This window comes from Lutra lutra, chromosome 12 (genome assembly GCF_902655055.1).
Source record: "Lutra lutra chromosome 12, mLutLut1.2, whole genome shotgun sequence".
NCBI classification, from domain to species: domain Eukaryota; kingdom Metazoa; phylum Chordata; class Mammalia; order Carnivora; family Mustelidae; genus Lutra; species Lutra lutra.
The window spans coordinates 82,133,992-82,153,350 of record NC_062289.1 but is presented as its reverse complement, the minus strand read 5'-3'; the positions used below and the strand labels follow the sequence as shown (position 1 = coordinate 82,153,350).

General features: G+C 51.3%; 1 protein-coding gene across 1 annotated transcript in view; it reads left to right on the top strand.

Annotated features, from left to right (window-relative positions):
* Window positions 1-19,359, top strand: part of LOC125082442 (transmembrane protein 132B) — a 354,706-nt gene that overhangs the window by 174,790 nt on the left and 160,557 nt on the right. Inside the window, exon 3 of the mRNA XM_047698108.1 lies at window positions 17,259-17,405. Coding sequence (XP_047554064.1) covers window positions 17,259-17,405 — 147 coding nt within the window. The remainder of the gene's footprint in view (window positions 1-17,258; window positions 17,406-19,359) is intronic.

Here is a 19,359-nt window from a genome sequence, read left to right as displayed (position 1 = left end):
GGCTTTAACCCACTGAGCCACCCAGGCGCCCCTTTTGAATTGCCAGTATTTTTAAAATTTGGCTAACAAACTGGTGAGATGAGGGTTTGGTATTTTATCTATCTCTTTCTTCCTGATAACATCTGGTGGGCTCATAACAACCGTGGGGCCTCTGGAGATGCGCCTGCCCAGGATGAGGGGCCTGGGCCTGAACTCTGGCCTCTTGGGGGCATCTCTGCTGAGGCCCCTCTTGGCTGTTTGTTTCCCATCCTACAGAGGGGCTCAGCACCTGGAGGCTGCCCCATGGATTTTATCGTTGGAGGTGGCCGATGCACCTTGAGCTTCCGTCCAGAGGGAGGCTTTTCAGTGACGGGAAAGCAGAGTGTTCTAGGTCACACGACAACAGAAGCTGATGAACTTTGTGTTGGGCACAGACCTACTGTAACTGTCAGACTGCAGTTTACCAGGGGGAAACGGCTTTAATTCTGTGACTTCCCTATACTTTATGGTAGTTTTGGCAACGAACAGAAATATGAGCAATTGATTTAAATGAGTCTCCAAGGAATACCATATTTTTAATTTAACTCGTGAGAGGCAGGTCAGTGTCATTTAAATTTCTCTTGTGGGAGATTCATTAATTTCTTAATCCAACAAATATTCGAGTGTCTTTCATTTGCCAGGCACTGGTTTTTGCGTTGACTCTAGCGGGGAAGGGTCTGGTTCCCTGATCTTCTGAAGCTGTGTTCTAGTAGAGGAGGAACAGAGAAATCCTTAGTATTTTGGTGTTTGTGGTGACCATATTTTCTGAACCAAACAAGGATATATCAGAGTACTTGTTGATTTTGGTTGGAGCCAAGTCTAGATGGGTCCCTAGTGAGAAGGTGGTGAGGTCAGTGAGCCGGTGAGGAGAAAGCACGTGTGGCCACGTGTGGTCAGCACCAGGGCCACTGATGTCTTTTAAATTGGGGAGTGGCGAATTGAAAGTGAGTTTTGTATCCCTGCCCGCAATGAAATAAATGTCCACCGCAGATGAACAGAGTTGTACATTCTGCTTGCCTTTGCCTTTCGGTTCTTTACATGAAGGTTTGTTGCATTTTTGTTTTCTACGAAATGGTTAGTTTGTTGGAATTTAAAATGCCTGTGAACCTAAGACAAGGGGAGTAGACTGTGACTAGGGGAACAGCCAGTGAGGGAGCTGGTGGAAAGAAGTTGGCCAGGCACAGCAGAGGTGCTCGAGGAGAGCAGGAGAAGGAGCAGTGTGGGCAAGGACGCTAAGCTCAGCTCAGCTTTAGGAGGGACAGAGAGGATCCAGCAATACCTGGGTGCATTTTTGGGTCTGTGAAGATAAGAATGGCTCACCAAATGCTGCGGCCCGGGGAGGCACAGTACGCCCAACGGTGTCGCGACCTGGCTCGCGTCCCACAGGGAGCTGTTAGCCAGGTTCAAAGTAAATCTCCAGCTCTCTAAGACCTGCAGCTTCTGTGGCTTCTTTTCCTCCAGATGTATGATATTTCTATGTCTCTGGAGCAGGTTTCAGAAGTGAGGACACACAGTTCAGAAGTCTGAGGTACGGGGAGACGTTGCCTGAGAGAGACAGCTCTGAGTGTCCGTGGCTGCATCAGACATGGCGTTGGGTATCCCAGGCGGAAATCTGCTCTCTTCATGCCACTTACCCTTCTTTTTTTTTTTTTTTTTTTAAAGATTTTATTTATTTATTTGAGAGAGAGACAGTGAAAGAGAGCATGAGCGAGGAGAAGGTCCGAGGGAGAAGCAGACTCCCCATGGAGCTGGGAGCCCGATGTGGGACTCGATCCCGGAACCCCGGGATCATGACCTGAGCCGAAGACAGTCAGTCGTCCAACCAACTGAGCCACCCAGGCGTCCCACCCTTCTTTTTTTTTTAAACCCCAGGTTGCATTTACGCCCCATCGCTTAGGAAGTCTCTCTTTAGAAAGAAGGATTAAGGAAGGTTTCTGTCTCTCATTTTCCGAGTCTCTGCCTCTAACACTGGAACTTGTGTCACAAACACAGCTAAAACTATTGGATCCTCGAACACACGAACCCAAATGGGTGCTCTGGGCATTCCCTCATTAAGGAACAGATGGGTCTCTGGTCGGTGTGGAGAGGACACATTTTCTCTTGCAGGAAGGCCAAGCAAGGCAGTGTTACCCGGAGTCCGCTGTCCTTGGCCTTTTGTGTGTCCCTCACAGTTATCTCAGCAGGTAACAGACGGCTTACCCTCCTCCTTTCCAGCAGGATCTACACTCCTGAGCCTTTAGTTCTGTTTCTCACAGCACGGAAGAGCACTAGGGTACTGTGTGTGTCTGTGCACATGCATGAACCCAGGTGTCTGACCCGCTTACTGTGTCGAGTGTAGTCCTAGGAGACTATTTTCTTGGACCGAGGAAATGGAACAAAATTGTCAGGATGGGGAGAAAGGAGAAACTCATCCAAGAATACTTCTGCCTGGGTAGCCTTGGTGCTGCAGGCCTGTTGCAACTAAGTCATTCCAAAGTGACACTGTGCACCACACGGGTGGAAGTTATTGTCCCTGGAGTGTGGCTTCTGTGGGCGGAGGGCACAGTTTGCTCTTGGGGTGTCCCCCGAGACTGGGGCATGTCAGTGTTTGGGACCTGTTTACTGTAGTCTCTACCTACTCAGCTCTTCACCTTTGTTACGTGCCTGGTCCCTGGGGGCACTTGGTCATGGTTAGAAGGACAGAAGTAGCACCTATTTCCTATGTGCTAGGTGTTGTGCTGCGTGATGTAAATACCTTCATTCATTTAATACTCAAACCTACCATCCAAGTGGACACTCTTGTCCCCATGTTACAGATAAGGAGGCTGAGGTCCAGAGAGGCTGAAATCATTGGTGTCAGGTTGCACAGGTAGAAAAGAGCGGCACCTGGCTTTGATCCGGGTGCTGGGGTCTGCAGAGATGCTCTTCACTTCTCCGTTGTATTGCTTTTTAGGCACTTTCCACACCGAGTGAAAGAGACACTGGAGAGGAGAGGCTCGGAGCACTTCCCCAGCCAAGAGGAGGCAAAGCCCGCGTAGGCAAGGCTGGCTCGCCTCCTCCTGGGAGGAGCCGTGGGCTGGGACCCGCGACCATGGGGGCCCAGCTCTGTTCTGTGGCACCCCGTGTGCGATCGTGGGTGTGTGAATAATTCCTCTGCAGCAGCTCCCGCGTTTTCATGAGGAACAAATGGGATAACATGTGTGAAAGCTCTCAGCAAGCACTGGGGCTGCCACGGGATGTGAGTTGCTGTCTCCGCTGCTACTAGCGAGTGACGCGTGAGGTGGGGCCTACCGCTGCCCTGGGGCCCTGAAACCCACACTGGCTTCCCTGCCGCTCATCCTGCCTCTAGTGCCCGAGTCTGCTACGCAGACTCTGACACAAAGCTTGGTTAAGGTGCACTCTTAAGCAGCCGCTGTCGGTAACCGAGACCCGGCAGGTGTCTGTACCTTCCGAGAGCATCTCTCTCAGCTCGAGAAGCCGCTTGAGTGGCTTTGTTTGTGACATCAGTTTCAGTGTTTCTGCCTCAGATAAAGCCGGTCATTTCCATGGCGGGGACCTGCTGTATTTCACTGTTGGATTGTGCATCCAATTCAACAGGTGTGCAAGGGTGTGCAAAGCATCATTTGAAGATGGGGTTATAATAAGAACAAGTGAGATGTGCTCAGATAAACTAAGCTAGTCCTATGCACCTGGGAAGGCTTCTCTGAGGAGGTGTGGATGTAGTTGAGTCAAACGTGGATGGGAGTGATCCAGATAACCGGAGGTGGGGGCGTGGTACATGAGGGATGAGGCTTCAGGCTTAGTGAACCATCTCTGCAAGGCCTGAACTAGTCAGGGTTTGGGTGGGAAAGGACTGGCACGGCCCCAAGAGAACTTAAGGATGGGGGCTTCTGACTAAGGTGGGGGCAGGGCAAAGGGAGCCAGCCAGGGGTGGCAAAGCACCCACGACGGTTGACAGGGCCGAGCAGTTAGCACCCTGGCCCAGGAGGCAAGGCCCCGGCAGGATTTGCAGGAACCAAGGAGAGCATTAGTTGAAGGCAACCAGGCTTGTCCAGGGGAGCCATGTGCACAGCGAGAGGAGCTCAGCTGCCCTCACCAGCAGGGAGAAGCCAGGGCAGTAAAAACCGCGACTTCTTCTCTCACCTTCTCATCTCCTGCAGTGTTTTCTGTTGGTTGATTGATCCCACTGGAAGCCCCAGGAGCCCAGGCGGCAGAAGGGAGTCTCTTGGGATGCTGTTCACAGCCGTCAGCCTCCAGCAGTATGGGCAAGAGGAGAAGGCTAAGAAAGAGATCTGTGGGAGAAACAGAGAAGAACCAGTAGAGCCAGCAGTAGAACCAGGTGGGAAAAAAGGCCTGGGCCTCTGAGGAGTTGAGAAGAATCAGTAGGGAAGCATGAAGCCACGGGCCTAGAGAGATTAATTAAAATAGCACCTACTAAGTTCTCCTAGTTCAGTCCTCAGGTAACACCTAGAAGGTGGCTACTGTGAGCCACGGTGAGTCCATTTCACAGGAGGAGACTGAGGCTCAGAGAGGTGATGCAGCTCACGGAGCAGCTAAATGGTAGAGCCAGGACTGGAAGCCAGGCAGCCCAGTTCCAGAGTCTGTGCTGTTAGCGCTAAGATGTTAGCTTTGCCACTTCCTGCATTAGGGCAGCTTCACGATCTCTCAATTGCGGTCCACACCATGCAGGGCCTTGTGGGAATGTGGATGTGTCTGAACACTGGCGTAACCAGTGAGCTTTAAGCTTGGGACTTTGATGGTTCCAGATTTTGAGCAGGTCATCCTCGTGGCCGGGTAGCTCGTAGCAAGGGTTGTCCATGCTTATCGCCACGACACACGTGAGAATGATGCAGGGGTGTGGAGAGAGGATGGGGAGACAGTTACAGAAAGGAGGGTGTCAAGGCTGATCCCCAGGTTTCTGGCTTGAGCAGTTTGCTGGATGGTGGTTGCTATGGTCTGAGGGCCCCCCTCCCCAGTTGATATGTGGACACCCTAATCCCCAGCATAATGGTACTTGGATATGGATCTTTGGGAGGTACAGGAGTCACAAGGCTGGGGCCCTCATGATGGTGTTTGTGCCTTTATAAGGAGAGACAGAACAGAGCTTTCTTCCTCTTTCTGCTCTCCATAATATGAGTACACGGCAGGAAGGCGGCAGACTGCAAACCAGGGAGAGAGCCCTCGCCAGGGACAGAACCCTCCAGCACCCGAACCGTGGACTCTCCAGGTTCCAAAACTGTAAGAAATGAGTTTCTGTCGTTTAAGGCCTCTCCCACCTCCGCCACCCCACCCCACCCTGGTCGATGCTGTCTGGTCACAGCATGTCTCAAACAGACTGAGACAGTGTCTTTTCCCAAAGAGGACAAGAGAAGCAAGATGGCTTTGTTTTTTTATTTTGGGTGGGCTGTTCTTGAGTTCTGTTCTGAGTATGTTGAGTTTGAGACTTCTAAGAGATGATTTCAAAGTATTCTCTTGGCCACATAGCTGAGACTCAGGAGAAAGTTCTGTGTTGCGAAAATGACTCTGGGTCATCACGCTGTAGATGATAGATGAAGCTGTGAATATGGGTGTGTGTGTGCGTGTGTGTGTGTGTGTGTGCACGCACACTGTGGTGGCTGTGGGTACCCAGATTACTAGCAAGTGTTCACTGACAGGGAATATCCAGGGTGTCAGGGTGAGCCCTCGTTCATGTCTGGGCAGGGAGGAAGAGATGAAAAAACTCAGTGTGGCTCACAAAGTGCTTTCATTTACTAGACAAAATGGTTCTTTACCAGGCATTTGAGAATTTATATCACCAAACATTGTACAAATAACAGAGATGACAGAAAAAGAGTTTAATTCCAGAAAAGGTCAGGTTATTTGAGTTTTTTTTTTATACCTTAGCTTTGTTTATTAACATTTATTACTAAAGTGATGGGTATGACAAAGAGAGAGGAGCTTGGGTTGTTTCCATAGATTCATTTTGTTTAATATTTGCACTCGGTACTCACATGGATGGTTGAAATACGGAACATCCTTCCACCATCTGTTCTCTTGTCCTTGGATTACATGCTAACTTTACGTGTGTATCTTTTGTGAACTTTGGGATTTCATTTGGGACTCTGAGCAGCAGAAATGTCAGAGCTTGACTTTTTGTTGGTGCAGTCTCAACTGCAAATAGAAGAAACCCAACTCAAAGAAGCTTAAAGGCGATTTCTTGGCTTTTGTAACTGAAAAGTGCCAAGACAGCCTCAGGTCTGGATGGATCCAGATGCTCAGACAATGGGCCGGGAAGCCATCTCTTTCCCACCTATGGATTCAACCTCAGGCAGGTGGTGGAGTCTTGCAGCGCTTCCTCCTTAGTGAACAGAGAGCTAGGCTCAACTCTCCCCAGCAAATCCCAGGTCCAGTTCTCTTTGTGAGCCCCTCCACCATGGCCAGGGGATGGGATATTTCTGATTGGTGTGGTTGGGTCATGTGGTTTCTCCTCGGACCAATCAGTCTCTTCAGGAGGACGGGATGCTGTGGCCACTCACACACAGATTCCTGAAGCAGAGAGTGGAGTCAGGTCAAGTGGGACTCCCTGGTCTGAGCATGTGCTGCTCCCAGTGGGAAATCCAACTGCTTTATTAAGGGACGGGGCTGGGTGCTGGGCTGACCCCACAGTTCCACCTGGTCTTCTGTGGGTGAGGTGATCAGGACTGGGAGCTTGTTGGATGGCTCTCCCAACAGCTTTCCTGTACTTCTCAGTCTGTCCCTGAAGCATCTTAGCAATGAGGGATGGTTCTTTGGAATGTCAGCATTTGGGGGGCGGGCTGCTGCTTTAGGAAGGGGACCCATCTGGGCGCTCCTGTCACCACCGCCTGCATAACCAATGCTGTGTGGTTCTTATTATATGCCGAGCTCTGCTCTAAGCCTTTCCTACATATTGTCTCCTTTCAAACCTCGCTGGGAGGTATTATTAATAGTCCCCTTTTCTAGATGAGGAGACTGAGGAGCTCAGTGACTTTCCCAAGGTCATGCAGCTGGAGTCTGGGTTTTCAGCCAGAAATGTAGTTTCCAAGTCAGCGGTAACTTATTATTATTCTGTCTGTCTTCTAAGACTGTCCATTTGTCCTGCACAGAACAGCTCATTAATGCCTGACGTGTAGTTGGTACTCAGTGAACAGACCTTAAATTAGACACAGTACCCCACAGTAGCATTTTGAACCCAAGCCTTGGGACTGTGTCCACTTTCCAAATCCTTTTCATTTCAGAAGCATTTCTGGTTCCTAATTACTCCACATTTACAAATCCTAGCTTCCCATGAAACAATCTTGCCTTGCTAATTGAACCATGAGAAGCCATTCGTAGGGCCCTATGAAAATCTCCATGTCCCTGCCCCTGCCAAGTGTGCTCATGGTTCGTGTGTGGCATTTCATCGCTTTTCCACCTTCTCTTGGTTAGAAGCAAGCCAGAGGTCCTACCTGCACTCACAGGGAAGGGACAAAGCTGTGATCCCCAGGAGTCGGGGATCAGAGCGGCCCCCCTGGAGTTTATCCACTTTGCCCAGTGAGGACCAGCACTGAGTAAGCGGCCAAGTCAAGAGGCGCTCTGGGCTCTCCCTCCAGGCACCTGGTGCTTCAGAGAGGAGAAACCTTTGCTGTCCCCTCGCCTCACCTTCTTTATTTTGGCCTTTGTGCCTGTAGAGAATGTGTCGGGTCCCCCAAATTCCTGCCCGCCCAAGCCTTAGAATGGGACTCGTTTGGAAATGGGATCATCACCGATGCCCTTAGTTGGGATTAGTGTAGGTCCTCAGTCCAGTGACCGATGTCCTTGTAAGGCGAGGAGAGACACAGACATGGGGAGGGGGCTGTGTGAAGACAGATCCTGAGATTGGAGAGAGATGTCTAGGAGGCAGGGATTGCCGGCGACCGTGAGAAGCTGGGGAAGAGCCAGGGACCAGACTCCCCGAGAAGGAACCCACTCTACCAGCACCCTGATGGCAGAGTTCCAGCCCCCAGAACCGAGAGAGTAGGTGTTTTAAGCACCTACTGCCCCTCCCCCACCGCCCCAGTTCGTGGTCATTTGGTACAGCAGCCCCAGGAGACTCATACAGCTGCACAGAGCAGGGGAGACCCTGCAGGAACATAGGGGGCCAATTTTGTTCTGTTGGATTACCTGTGGAAGGCATTGTGATTTGAGATCGTCCAAGTGTCTCTAAAGCCGGAATCAGGGAAGGAATGATTGTACTGTAGAAGCCATCATTTGGTTGGGCAAACAACATAATTACAGTCTCAACAAGGCACAGGAGAGCTGGCTTCACGGGCCAAGTGGAACTTCCTGCAGAGGGGAACCCACTGGCATTTCCACACTCAGAGCTCTCTTGGCCAGAGCGGAGAATAAAATTCTAGAATTGTAGAAATCGCTGCAAGCTCATTCTTATTTATCATTCTTCCTTGCTGCGAGGGACCCCATTGCTTTGCAAATCGACTTTGCGGATATCTAGCTGTCTCCCAGGGGCTGGACAAACAAACAAAGTGACAAGATCGAGGCCCCACTTGTGATAGGAACATCGCAATAATTAAAACCATTCTTCTGCTTGTGAAAACGTTAAATTTCTGATTTGTCCAAAGCTATACATAGAGTTTGCTTAGCATCTGACTTTCCTAGATAAAATCTAGAGTCAAACAGGGAGACAAGAGAGGGGAGATCACCCCAAGGAGGCAGTGGGCATTGCTTGGGGAAAGTTCTCCGGTACATTGAGATCCTTCTTAGCATGTTCCCATGCTCAGAGCTGAATTCCAGTGTCCTCCAACACTCTGCTCAGAAGGACTATGGGCTTTTCCAGCACGGGTTGTCTATTTGTCCTTCAAGATGATTCCTGTTCTCTTTCAGCCTCAGAGACTGAAAATACCTATTCTCAGCATCCTGGTTTTCAGCCACTTGGAGAGGAGGGAACCCCCCACCTGCCCCGCCATCATCTTGGCTGGTCCAGGGTGGGAGGGCTCCCTCCCGGACTCTTTTCCCTATCCTGCAATCTTTTTAGTATATGTGCTGCCGAAGCGAGCACTCCTGCAATCTTTTTGAGTTTAAATTATGGTCTGAAACGAGTTCTCAGCAGGGCCTGACTTTGCCAGCCTCCAGGTGCCTGGTGGGAGATGCGTACATCCTTCTCTCTCTCTGGTTGACTGATCACACTGAAACTGGTTTGCTGGGAGGATCCAAATTGGAAGTATCTTCATAGTTATCCCGAATCACACCCTGAAAGTGCTCCAGTGCCCAGGGCTGGGCTTATCTCAAGAGAGAGTGTCGAACAGCAGATGTTCCCTGGCATTCCTCTCCTTGACAGCATGTGGTTGTCTGGAACATGTCCCAAACGCTGTTACCCAAAGAGTATTCTGAGGACCACACGTGTCCTCGCAGCAGCTTGTTTAAAAACAGTGCTGCTGGGTCCTGCCCCAGACCTCGTGAATTACAGTCTCTGCAGTTTGGGTCTAGATATTTGTAAGTAGCAGCAGGCGATTCTGCCGTGTTCGAGAGTTCAAAAACCTCTGGTCCAACAGCTTCCCATGCCTGTACCCCTCCCCTGCCCTTGGTGGCTTTTTTTTTTTTCTTTTAATGGGCCTCTTCACGTTTCAAAGTCTGATATTTGTGGGGTCTCCAGGGACAGATGACACCCTAGATAGACCCCTCTGTTCGACCAATATTTATTAAGTGCCCCCCATCCGCTGGGCCTGGTTCTCAGAACCATGGATAAAGGAGGGAGTAAGACTCCTAAAAACACGTGCTCTCCCGTGGTTTCCTCCAGTGGGGGAGACAGCTAATATGCACGGGAAGTGAGGTGTTTCTGTGTTAGTGTTCCGTTTCTGATAACTACGAAAGGCTCACCAAGAAGGTGACGTTTGCCCAAACCTGAAGGAGATTAGGGAGCGATTCCTACAGGGGTTGGAAGGCACTCCCTGTTCTAGGAACCAGAAGGAAGCATGTTCCCCACTAATACAGAATGTTCACATATTTTTATGCGTATCCAACACGCTTTTTGAAGGTGCATTGCCATCCCAAGCTCCAGGAGTGTTAGGACTTTAATCTGAGACTGTCTGGGCTATTGGAAGGAATCTACCAAAACAGGAGCATGAAGTTCCTGTTTTGGTAGATTTTGGTAGACAAGAGCAAGCAAAAGGAACCTCAATTGGGACCTTTTTTTTCTTCTGTGAGAAATGAAATAAAAATTATGACAGGTTGGGGGGCACCTGGGTGGCTCAGTGGTTAAGCCTCTGCCTTCAGCTCAGGTCATGATCTCAGGGTCCTGGGATCGAGTCCCACATCGGGCTCTCTGCTCAGCAGGGAGCCTGCTTCCTCCTCTCTCTCTGCCTGCCTCTCTGCCTACTTGTGATCTCTCTCTGTCAAATAAATAAAATCTTTAAAAAAAATTATGACGGGTTTATTTTATCTTATCTTAAACAAAGTTTAAGCAATTCCCACTGTGTGCCACTCAGGACAAAGCATGCATCGCCTGTCAACATTTTCCTCCGATTTTCTATAACTATGCAATACCACGTTTTTCATTTCACACCTGGCATTGTCAGTAGGGTCACGAAGAGGATCAACTTAGCAGAGACATTCGAGGGCTTCCCCAGTGTCCTCAAGAGCTTCACAGCGCTTTGCCATCGTAACCGCTCTCTTTTGAAGAAGAGATCCTTGTTGATTGTCTCCTGTTCAGTTGTTAACGGTCCATACAGATCTGTTGAGCGACTGTGGGGGACCCCCTCCTGGATTCTCTTTCTCCGTAGCTTTGCTGGCAGTTGGCGGTCCTCCCGGACCCCAAGATCTGCAATGTCACTTTGCAGTAGATTTGCATTGCCTTTGCATTGTGCTTATGGCCGACAGCCAGCACCACTGAACCAACCCCAGGGGCAGGGATGATGGAGTGGTGGGTGGGCACAGATGCACGTCACCCAAGGGCCACCTGGGAGTGGGGACTGATGATCTGAAGAGTCAGCTCATCAACAAGTAGTTTCTCATTCTGCCACTGTGGTCTTCTTAATGGACTCCCGTAACTACAAGAATTCAGATAAATATTTGTATCATGAAGACCCTATGGAAATATAAATGTAAGGTTTTTTGGTAAATATCAGAAAGTAGTTGTTACGTAAGTGAGCCAGAGATGGTCCCTGTACGTTGGCCCCTGTATTGTTTATTTCTTCACAGCAGACTGGGACTTGGTAGCTCAAAATCCTGCCAGCGCCAAACTCAAATCTTTATACATCTGATTGTTATAAATATATCCCAAATAAACATATTTTTAGCCATTTGGAGCCTGTCTGCTTTGCATACCCTGCAAAAATCCTGCATACCCAACGTCTGTTAGCCATAAACGCTGGTGAGAAGACCCTAAGTCTGCTGTGATCTACAGACTTGCCTCTGTGTTGCTTGTGACATCAGGTAGACACGAAAAACCCCCTCAGATCTTCCTGTTCCCGCAGCTCACTTGTCCTCCTCCCCTTTGGGGTGGGGCTGGTGCCATGTCCTTCTTACCCAATGAGGGACTCCATAGCCTGCAAACCCGGCCAAGGGTTGCCCCATAAAGCTCGTTGTGTGCTCCTGCCACCTTGTGGTTGTGCCTTTTACTGGCTCCGCCCCCGGATCCCCGAAGCTCATCATGGCGATGAGACCATTAATAGTTTTCCTATAGTTTTAGATATTGTTGTTTTTATACATAACGTGTGTTAAGAATATCACCAAGCCTAAAAATATTTCTCTAAAACACATTTAATGAATATTCAAGACATGGATTTTTCTGGGCTTAAATACTCTAACAAGTATAATCTAAAATCGGGAAGGATTTGGGCTTAGAATTGGAGTGCAGGACCTGGTTTATAACTTGTATTCAGGAGAGGGACAGAACCTGAGTAATTTGCCTTTAGGCTAGTGTTTCTGATACCCAACATTGGTTTCTTCTCTCATGACTTGAAATTCCGGAGCGGAGCCACCACTTGTGGTTGCTGCCACGTGATTCAGATGGGCTTAACTCTATTCTTAGTGCAGGGATGGTTGTTAACTGGCTAAACCAGTGAGCTTTGGTCTTCTACCCCCTAGGCCACCTAATTCTTGGTCCAGGGTGGAATCCTCAGTCTGATTCAGCCAATGAAAACCTAGCTCCAGGATTTTGTTCTGAGGGAGAGAATCTTGCTTTTCCTTTGTGGATGAGGATGCAAGATCTGGAGCTGCTGCAGCCACACTGACCCCAAGAGGAGAGTCTGTCAGTGCACAGGATTAATCTTCTACTGCACGCCCACTGTATAGGCAACCAGATGGCCAAAATCCTGCCTCGAGTTGAGTATTTAATTCTAAAGTGGGTGGCCTAAGTATAAGACAGAAAGACTCAGACTCACTCAGCAGACAAGTTTTCTTGTGTCCTGCTAGGTGGTAGATAAGGTGGGCTGGAGAGATATAGGGAGAATGAGATGGAGAAGCTGTGGGTCTCTGGCCTGTCTCTAGTCCCTGCTGGGTAGAGACTGGCCTGGAGTCTAGATGTCTTCCTCATTGCTTACCCACAGCAGCTGGAATGTCACCGGTCCCTGGTCCAACCAGCACGGGTAGTCATCTGGATTCTAAGACCCTTCCCCATCACAGACAAGGTCAAAGTTTCAGATTACTCTGTGTACCTCAGAACAAGGGTGGGGCCCTGGGCACCCGGGCACCACTGGGTGGTAGAAGTTGTGAGGGAGAAACCCCTCTGTGTGTCCAGGGTGGTGGTAGTCTGACTCGTCCTTAGGCCTCCTGCTGAGCTTAACCAGTGGGGAGGTCACATCCTGTGGTAGGTGTTACCCTGGCTGCAACTCGGTGTCCTTGTTATAGACATGAGATCCGCTTGCTTTGCCGCGAACTTCATATGGCATTAGAACCCATGTCCAGAAAAGTGCACATGAGTGAGCACACCCTGATCAATTCTCAGAACTCACCAGCAGGCACATCCAGAAGGAGAAACCAAACATGGCAGGGGCCCCAGAAGCCTGTCTGGGGACCCGCCCAGTTTCTTTCCCGGAGAGTAACTGCGATGCTGAGCCCAACCTCAGAGATCTGTCTGCCTGTTTTTTCTGTAAATGGGATTTTGCGGTGTGCCCTTTCTCGCATCTCTCGGGGTTCATCATGTGGCTTTGGGTGGCGGGAGGTGCTCATTCTTGTTCCTGCGGCTCCATATTCCCTGGTATCTGTTCTATTGTCAGTGAGCAGTTCAGGCTGTTTGCATCGGGCCTGCATTGGATGGTCTGCCTCGAACTCCCCCTGCTCTTCTGGGGAACACAAGCATGCATTTCTCTTGGGCATATGTCCAGTAGTGGAAGTGCTGGGCGATTGATCTACAGAAATTCAGCTTAGGAGACAAGGCCAGAGAGCATTCCAAAGAAATGGAACCATGTCCACGCCCCCCAGCAATGCGCATGAGTCAACAGGGGTCAATGCTTGCTGTGTTCTCTTCCTTTCAGCCCCTCCGATGGGCAAGTGTCTGCTTTTTATGCTTGAGGCTGGCGAGAGTGCATTGTACTGACAGTAATGATAGGGACAATTAATAATCATAATTGAGAATAAAAGCTAAGACAGGCCCCATGATGCCGTGCATCTGTCCTGTGTGGTTCCCGGCCCCAACGGAGATAGTTCGTGTCTGACTGTTGAGCTTATGGTTCCTGCCCTTTGGGTATAAAAGCTGGCCTGTCTTTATGGTGGTTTTGGTAGTTATTTAGTGGCTTGAAAGTCCACTTTCTGGGGGAGGGATGGGCCCTAGGAAGTCTGGCAGGGGGCGAGGTAGGTATCCGTTTTCTTGAGACTTCCTCTTTGCCTCGAAATTAGCCATGCAGAAGTTTCTGGCTCGCCTGTGCTCCCAACCTCTGGTGCAGCCCAGTGAGCCTCTCGGGTCTGACTTTGTGGAGCTCGGGGGAGCTACCAGAACCAAAGGAGACCGGGAGCACAGGAACCAGGAGCGTTAGGGCAGAAACGTTCCTGGCATGCCCTGGGTCAGGCAGGAGGTCACAGTCCTCCTCTGTGGCTTGGGAGGAGGGTGGGGACAGAGAAGAAACTAACTGGGTCTGGAGCCCTGATGCTGAGCACAGTGCCCGGGGGGGAAGGTGGAGTAGAAATTGAGAGCCGGTGACCCTGCAGGGGAGAACATTAGAGATGCCTCTCACCCCTGATGGCTAAACCTGGGGGGCTAACCCAGTAGGTGGCTGGCTGTCCCTGGAGAGGGCAGCCAACGGGCTGGGCTCCAGGTAAGTAGCAAGAGGTGAAGGAGTCAGACACGCTCTTGAGAGCATCACAGCAGGTAGAAAAGCACCTGCGGTGTGCCGGGCCAATAATCCCACCTGAGGGAAACCTGGGGAGGCCACCATGGTCTGCTGTCTGCCTCTGTCCTCAGGCACAGCCCTGGTCACAGGTGTGACCCTGCTGGGTGACCTCTGTTGGTTACAGGTCACCATCCCAAGTCTGCCTCCCAGCCTCCCCTGGGATCCCCTGGATCTCTTTAGGACCAGCAAGGACAGTGACCGAGGTGGGCACAGTGGCTGGCCTCCAGACCCACTTGGGCCCTGTCCCTGCTGTTGGTACTGTGGTCGCCCTGGTGGGAAGCCTGCTTTCTCAGCACTCCTAGGGAGAGTTGGCCCATTGCAATGGCCGCTGTCTCAAAAAACAAAAAAGACCCCAAAGGAGGGGCAGTGGGGAGGCCCTGGCATCCAGTCACGTGAATCTGTTCAGAGGCCGCGTCCCTGAAGATGTCGTCTCTGATGACAAGGGGACCTGTGCTTTGTTTTTGGGTCAGAATGAGAGAAAATAAAAAACCCCAAGGGTGGGAATCTTCAGTGGACGTGTTGTGCTGGAACCTCTGTGACCCCCAGCTGGCCACTCCATGGGGAGGGGCAGAGGGGTCGAAATGTGTTCATCCGGACTTTGAAGACAATAGTAATAATGCGGCCCACGGGGCTGTCTGACGGAGGAACTCCCTGAGCAGTCGTGTGCGAGAGAGAGGGCACCCTAACTGTTACAACAGCAGGGGCCACCAGACAGGAGATGCGAGTTCTGGAACATTCTTTCCAGTTGCCTCTTTGCTGGCAAGACGGAATGGCTGACAGTGGGGACAGAACAGTACGCCTCTGTTCACGGTTCGCCTAAGTCAATCCTGGGAACAGCCGGGGGTGAGAAGGAACGCTTGGAGGAGGAGCACCCTTAGTCCTCAGTGTCGGGCAGGAGGAGAGACAGGTCAGAGCAAGGTGTGGCGTCCACCTCTCCCCGGGGCGCTGCCGGGTCTCCAGGGACTTCTCGGGGGTCCTGGTGTGCCGGCTAGCGGCTGAGCATGCTGGCATCTGTGTGAGGACTTGTACAAGGCAGACAAAGGAAGCAGAAGCATTTCTTCTCTGTGTAACTAAATCTGCAGGTATGTGAAGCCCCCAATTCCATCCCCAAGCTCCTCCTGGGAGGCTGCAAAGCCAGTGGCGTTAGGACAGCCCTCGAGTCCAAAATGGTCCCTGTTGCTCCTGGAAATTCTGCTTTTATAAGCTCCCTTCTTCGGTTCTTGGAGACTTGTGTGTGTGTTGATAGTTGCTTTTTTATTTTTGTTATTTATTTATTTATTTATTTAAGTTTCGACCTCTCCTAGGAGGGGCTATTTGCCTGTTTCTACCTCTTTTTCTTTTTCTTTCTTTCTTTTTTTTTTTTTTTTCAGTTGAGGCAAAATTCAGGCACCATACAATTGGCCATTTCCAAGGGAACGGTTCAGTGGCATTTAGCACATTCTAGTCCCGAACAAGCCTGTGCTGGTTAGTCTGGCGGTCACTGCCCCTTCTCCCCAGTGTCCCCAGCCCTGGCAACCCCCAGTCTGCTCTCCGTCTCTACAGATTAGTCTCTTCTGGACCTTTTACATAAATGGAATCACACAGTACATGGCCTGTGGTTTCTGGCTTCTTCAGCGTTGACCGATGTTGTCCAGGTTGATGTACCTTGTAGCGTTGTGGTGGGTGTTAAGGCTTCATTCCTTTGTATGGCTGAATTGTGCTTTTTTTTTTTTTTTTTAAATTTTACATTTATTTGAGAGAGAGTGAGCTAGCAAGAAAAAAAATTGAGAGAAAGAGCACAAGCGGGGTGCAGGGTCAGAGCGTGAGGTAGAAGCAGGCTCCCCGCCGAGCAGGAAGTCCCACATGGGGTTCAGGGCTCAATCCCAGGACCCCAAGATCATGACCTGAGCTGAAGGCAGATGCTTAACCATCTGAGCCACCCAGGCACCTCAGTCCTGTTGTACCCACAGATGTATCCTGATGTATCCACAGATACATCAAAATGTTCCTTTTAATGTATCTGTGGAAAGGGTGCCCAGGGCCTCCCTGGGCATTGCTTGTGGGTCCACAGGCCTCTGGGAAGCAGAGGGATGTCATGCCCCCTCCCAGCCAAGCCCCCGCTGACCCTGCATGGTGATTGTTCCTGGACTCAGAAGGCTAAGCACGTCCTTTTGCTCTTACTTCTACATGGTTAAGGCACTGCGAGCAGGGGACGTTCTGTGGCTCTGTCTTCCTCCTGACTATTCCCAGACATGTCCCCAGCTCATCACAGACCAGTCCCAAGGCTGCTATCCAAGAACTTGGAAGATACCAGGGAATCCTGCTGTTAGAGAGGAGGACACAGACTTTGGTTAGTCATAGCCGAGGGTCATTTGAGGGGCAGGGAACACAGAAAACAACCAGGCTGTGAGCTGGCCTTTTCTTGGTGCTAGAGCACCTGGGTCCTTGGGTTCTTCCTTGGGGAACTGAGTTCTGTCCACACCATACCAGGCATTTCCATGGCTACCCTATCCTGCCTGGAGAATGAGTGTCTTTTTTTTTTTTCCTGATGATGGCGTACCCCATCCTTCCTTTCTCCCCGTGTGCTCAGGGCCGCCCCTTCCTCCTCGGTCCCCTGGGCTTCCCCAGCCCCGAGCTGTGTGTGCTCCCTCCCTCTCGTGGACAGCAGGCCGAGCAGATCCCATCCACTGCCCAGACACACCTGCCTCACCTCCATCCTTTGGGGGCCCCGAAGCAGACAGCGATCTGGCTCCTGGCACATTGATGAAACAGAAAAGTAATATGCTTGGCAAGACGCTGGGGCTCCTGCTTCAAGGTGCTTGTAAAAATAATAGGACCCTTAGTTTTCAAAGGAAGCCACTAACCGCCTCTCTTCCCCGTGTCTCCCAGAGGAAAGGGAAGATCTGCTCTGACTCTGTGTATCTTACCACCTGTCTGGAACTGCTGTGGTCTCATGCACGCATACATCTTCTTCCCACCCCACAGAATTAAGGCTGCAGCAGGGGTGAAGATATCAGCCGTGCGAGTCAGCAGCGACCAGCAGTGGGCCGTCCAGGAGGAGATAGACAGCAGCAGCGAGCAGACGACAGCTGCCCTCACCTGCGTGGGCCACCACCCGGACACGCAGAACAGGTGAGCGCTGACGTCCCCGGGCGAGGCTGCGGCCGTGGTGAGGCTGGGGGCGGGGGGGGCAGGCTGCAATTGCTGAGAGCAAAACGATGTGCACAAATGGGGTGACGCCTCTGCCGCTGACGGGCGACTCATCAGCGCTGCTCCACCGTTCGGCTTCCGAATGGCTCCATTACAGGGCCGCGTCGCTAAAGGAGGCTTTCAGTCTTCACGCTCTTTTATACACCAGTGGCCCAATTAGGGGAGCAGTCTCACCAAATGGCCTGAACTCGCATATGCGCAGGGTTTGAGAACCGCATTTTAGGAATTTATTATTATTATTGTTATTGTTTGCACTGAAGACTGAAGAATGACATGAGGACTGTAGACATGATCTAAGAGGCGAGGGGGAAATGTACGTTTTTATGAGCAACAGAGGTGGCTAGAGCGACTGAGTGATTGTGTCTCAGTGCGTAAATGCAGTCGTCTGGCTGGTATCACGCCTGGGTATCGGCGTATGGAGTCAGAAGGGGAAGGCGGGTGAGCTTGGTGTTCTCGGCACACACTTGTCCTCCCCGGCTCAGACGGTCACCTTGGGTTTCATGGGGCTGCACTCACCTGGGAGGTGGAGGGCGGTCATTGCTAGTTATCGTGCTTCAGGACCCCCAAAAGGCAGAGGGAGCTGTCGCCACTGTGGTAGCAGCCTTTTCTCTCAAGGGGTCAGGCCAGAGAGCCCCTAGATGTGTCAACCCGGTCCCCATCTTAAAACCATAAAACCACAATGGATCCCACTTCAGCCAGGACGAGACCCTGAGGCCTCAGCTTGGCCAGGGAGCCCATGTAGATGTCTGCCATTGTCATACCCTGTTCTCTTTTCTTTCCCCTCTAGTATTTAAACTCCGTAGTGTTAGGCCCTGAGGGGATGCTCTGTGGACTCACCAGGGTGTGGGCAGGTGGCTGGGCTCCTGGGGCTTGGGGAGGTTGGGTGGAGCTTGCCTCCTTTAGAGGAGTCCTGTGCAGAGTGCACCCTGCCAAGGTGACCCTGGCCAACCTCAGCTCGGGTCATGTTCTGCCTGCTTCCAAGAGCTCTCTCAAAGGGGATGGCATGAGGGTCCGGTTAGAAATACCGACGACGCCAAACTCAACATTCTGACTTTCCTGCTCTCCAGCCCTCGACAGGGCTTTTCCTCTGCAACCTCGAGTGGCCCAGGGTTTCCTGCGAAACCCGTCTGCCCTCCGAGCTTTCCCCCACCCTGGATTGTCAGTATATAGGGAGAGCCTGGATTCTTCTGTTGGCTCAAGTGCTTTCATCCGCTAGTACTAGGTTACCCCCGGGTCGTGGCTGCTACGATGTGGTTTTATCACCTCACCTGGCAAGAGGTTTAGGGGTGGGTGGTTGGCGGCTAGTTAATGTGGCCGCACAGACTGATTCACCCAGGTATGTCCTGCCCTCCCCTCGGTTGTGCCCGGCTTCCTGGCTGTCATCCTTCCTTCTGTTTGCTCGTGACCGCAGCAGTCCCAGGCTTCACCAGCTCACCCCGTTGTTCCCTAACACAGACAGGGAGGCATTTCTCTGTGTCTCTTTTTCATCAGGGAGGAAGACCTGGAAGTCGTCTCTTCAGCTCCTGGGGGAGCAGCGAGCTCCTGCCTTTGCCTCAGAAGCAGTCTCGGGAAAGCAAACACCCAGAACTGTTTTGGGGAGTTGTTGCCGGCAGTGGTCTTTGTTATAAAGGAAGAAGGGCGGGAGAATGACGGTCCGCTAGCCAGATGCACCACTCTTCAAACGTGGTGCCTGCCAAAGGCTGTGGCTTCCTCTCTGTGTTGTGCTGGGGCCCAGACCCCCTCTGGGTTCCTGGGGGTCTTGGTCAGGTAGGCTTTGTCCAGTGGCTGCCGTTGGGTGCCGCACTGATGAAGCCCAAGAGAAAAGGGGTCTTGGGTTCCTTGCGCTGATGGAGATGCATGGGGGGCTGCTACCAGG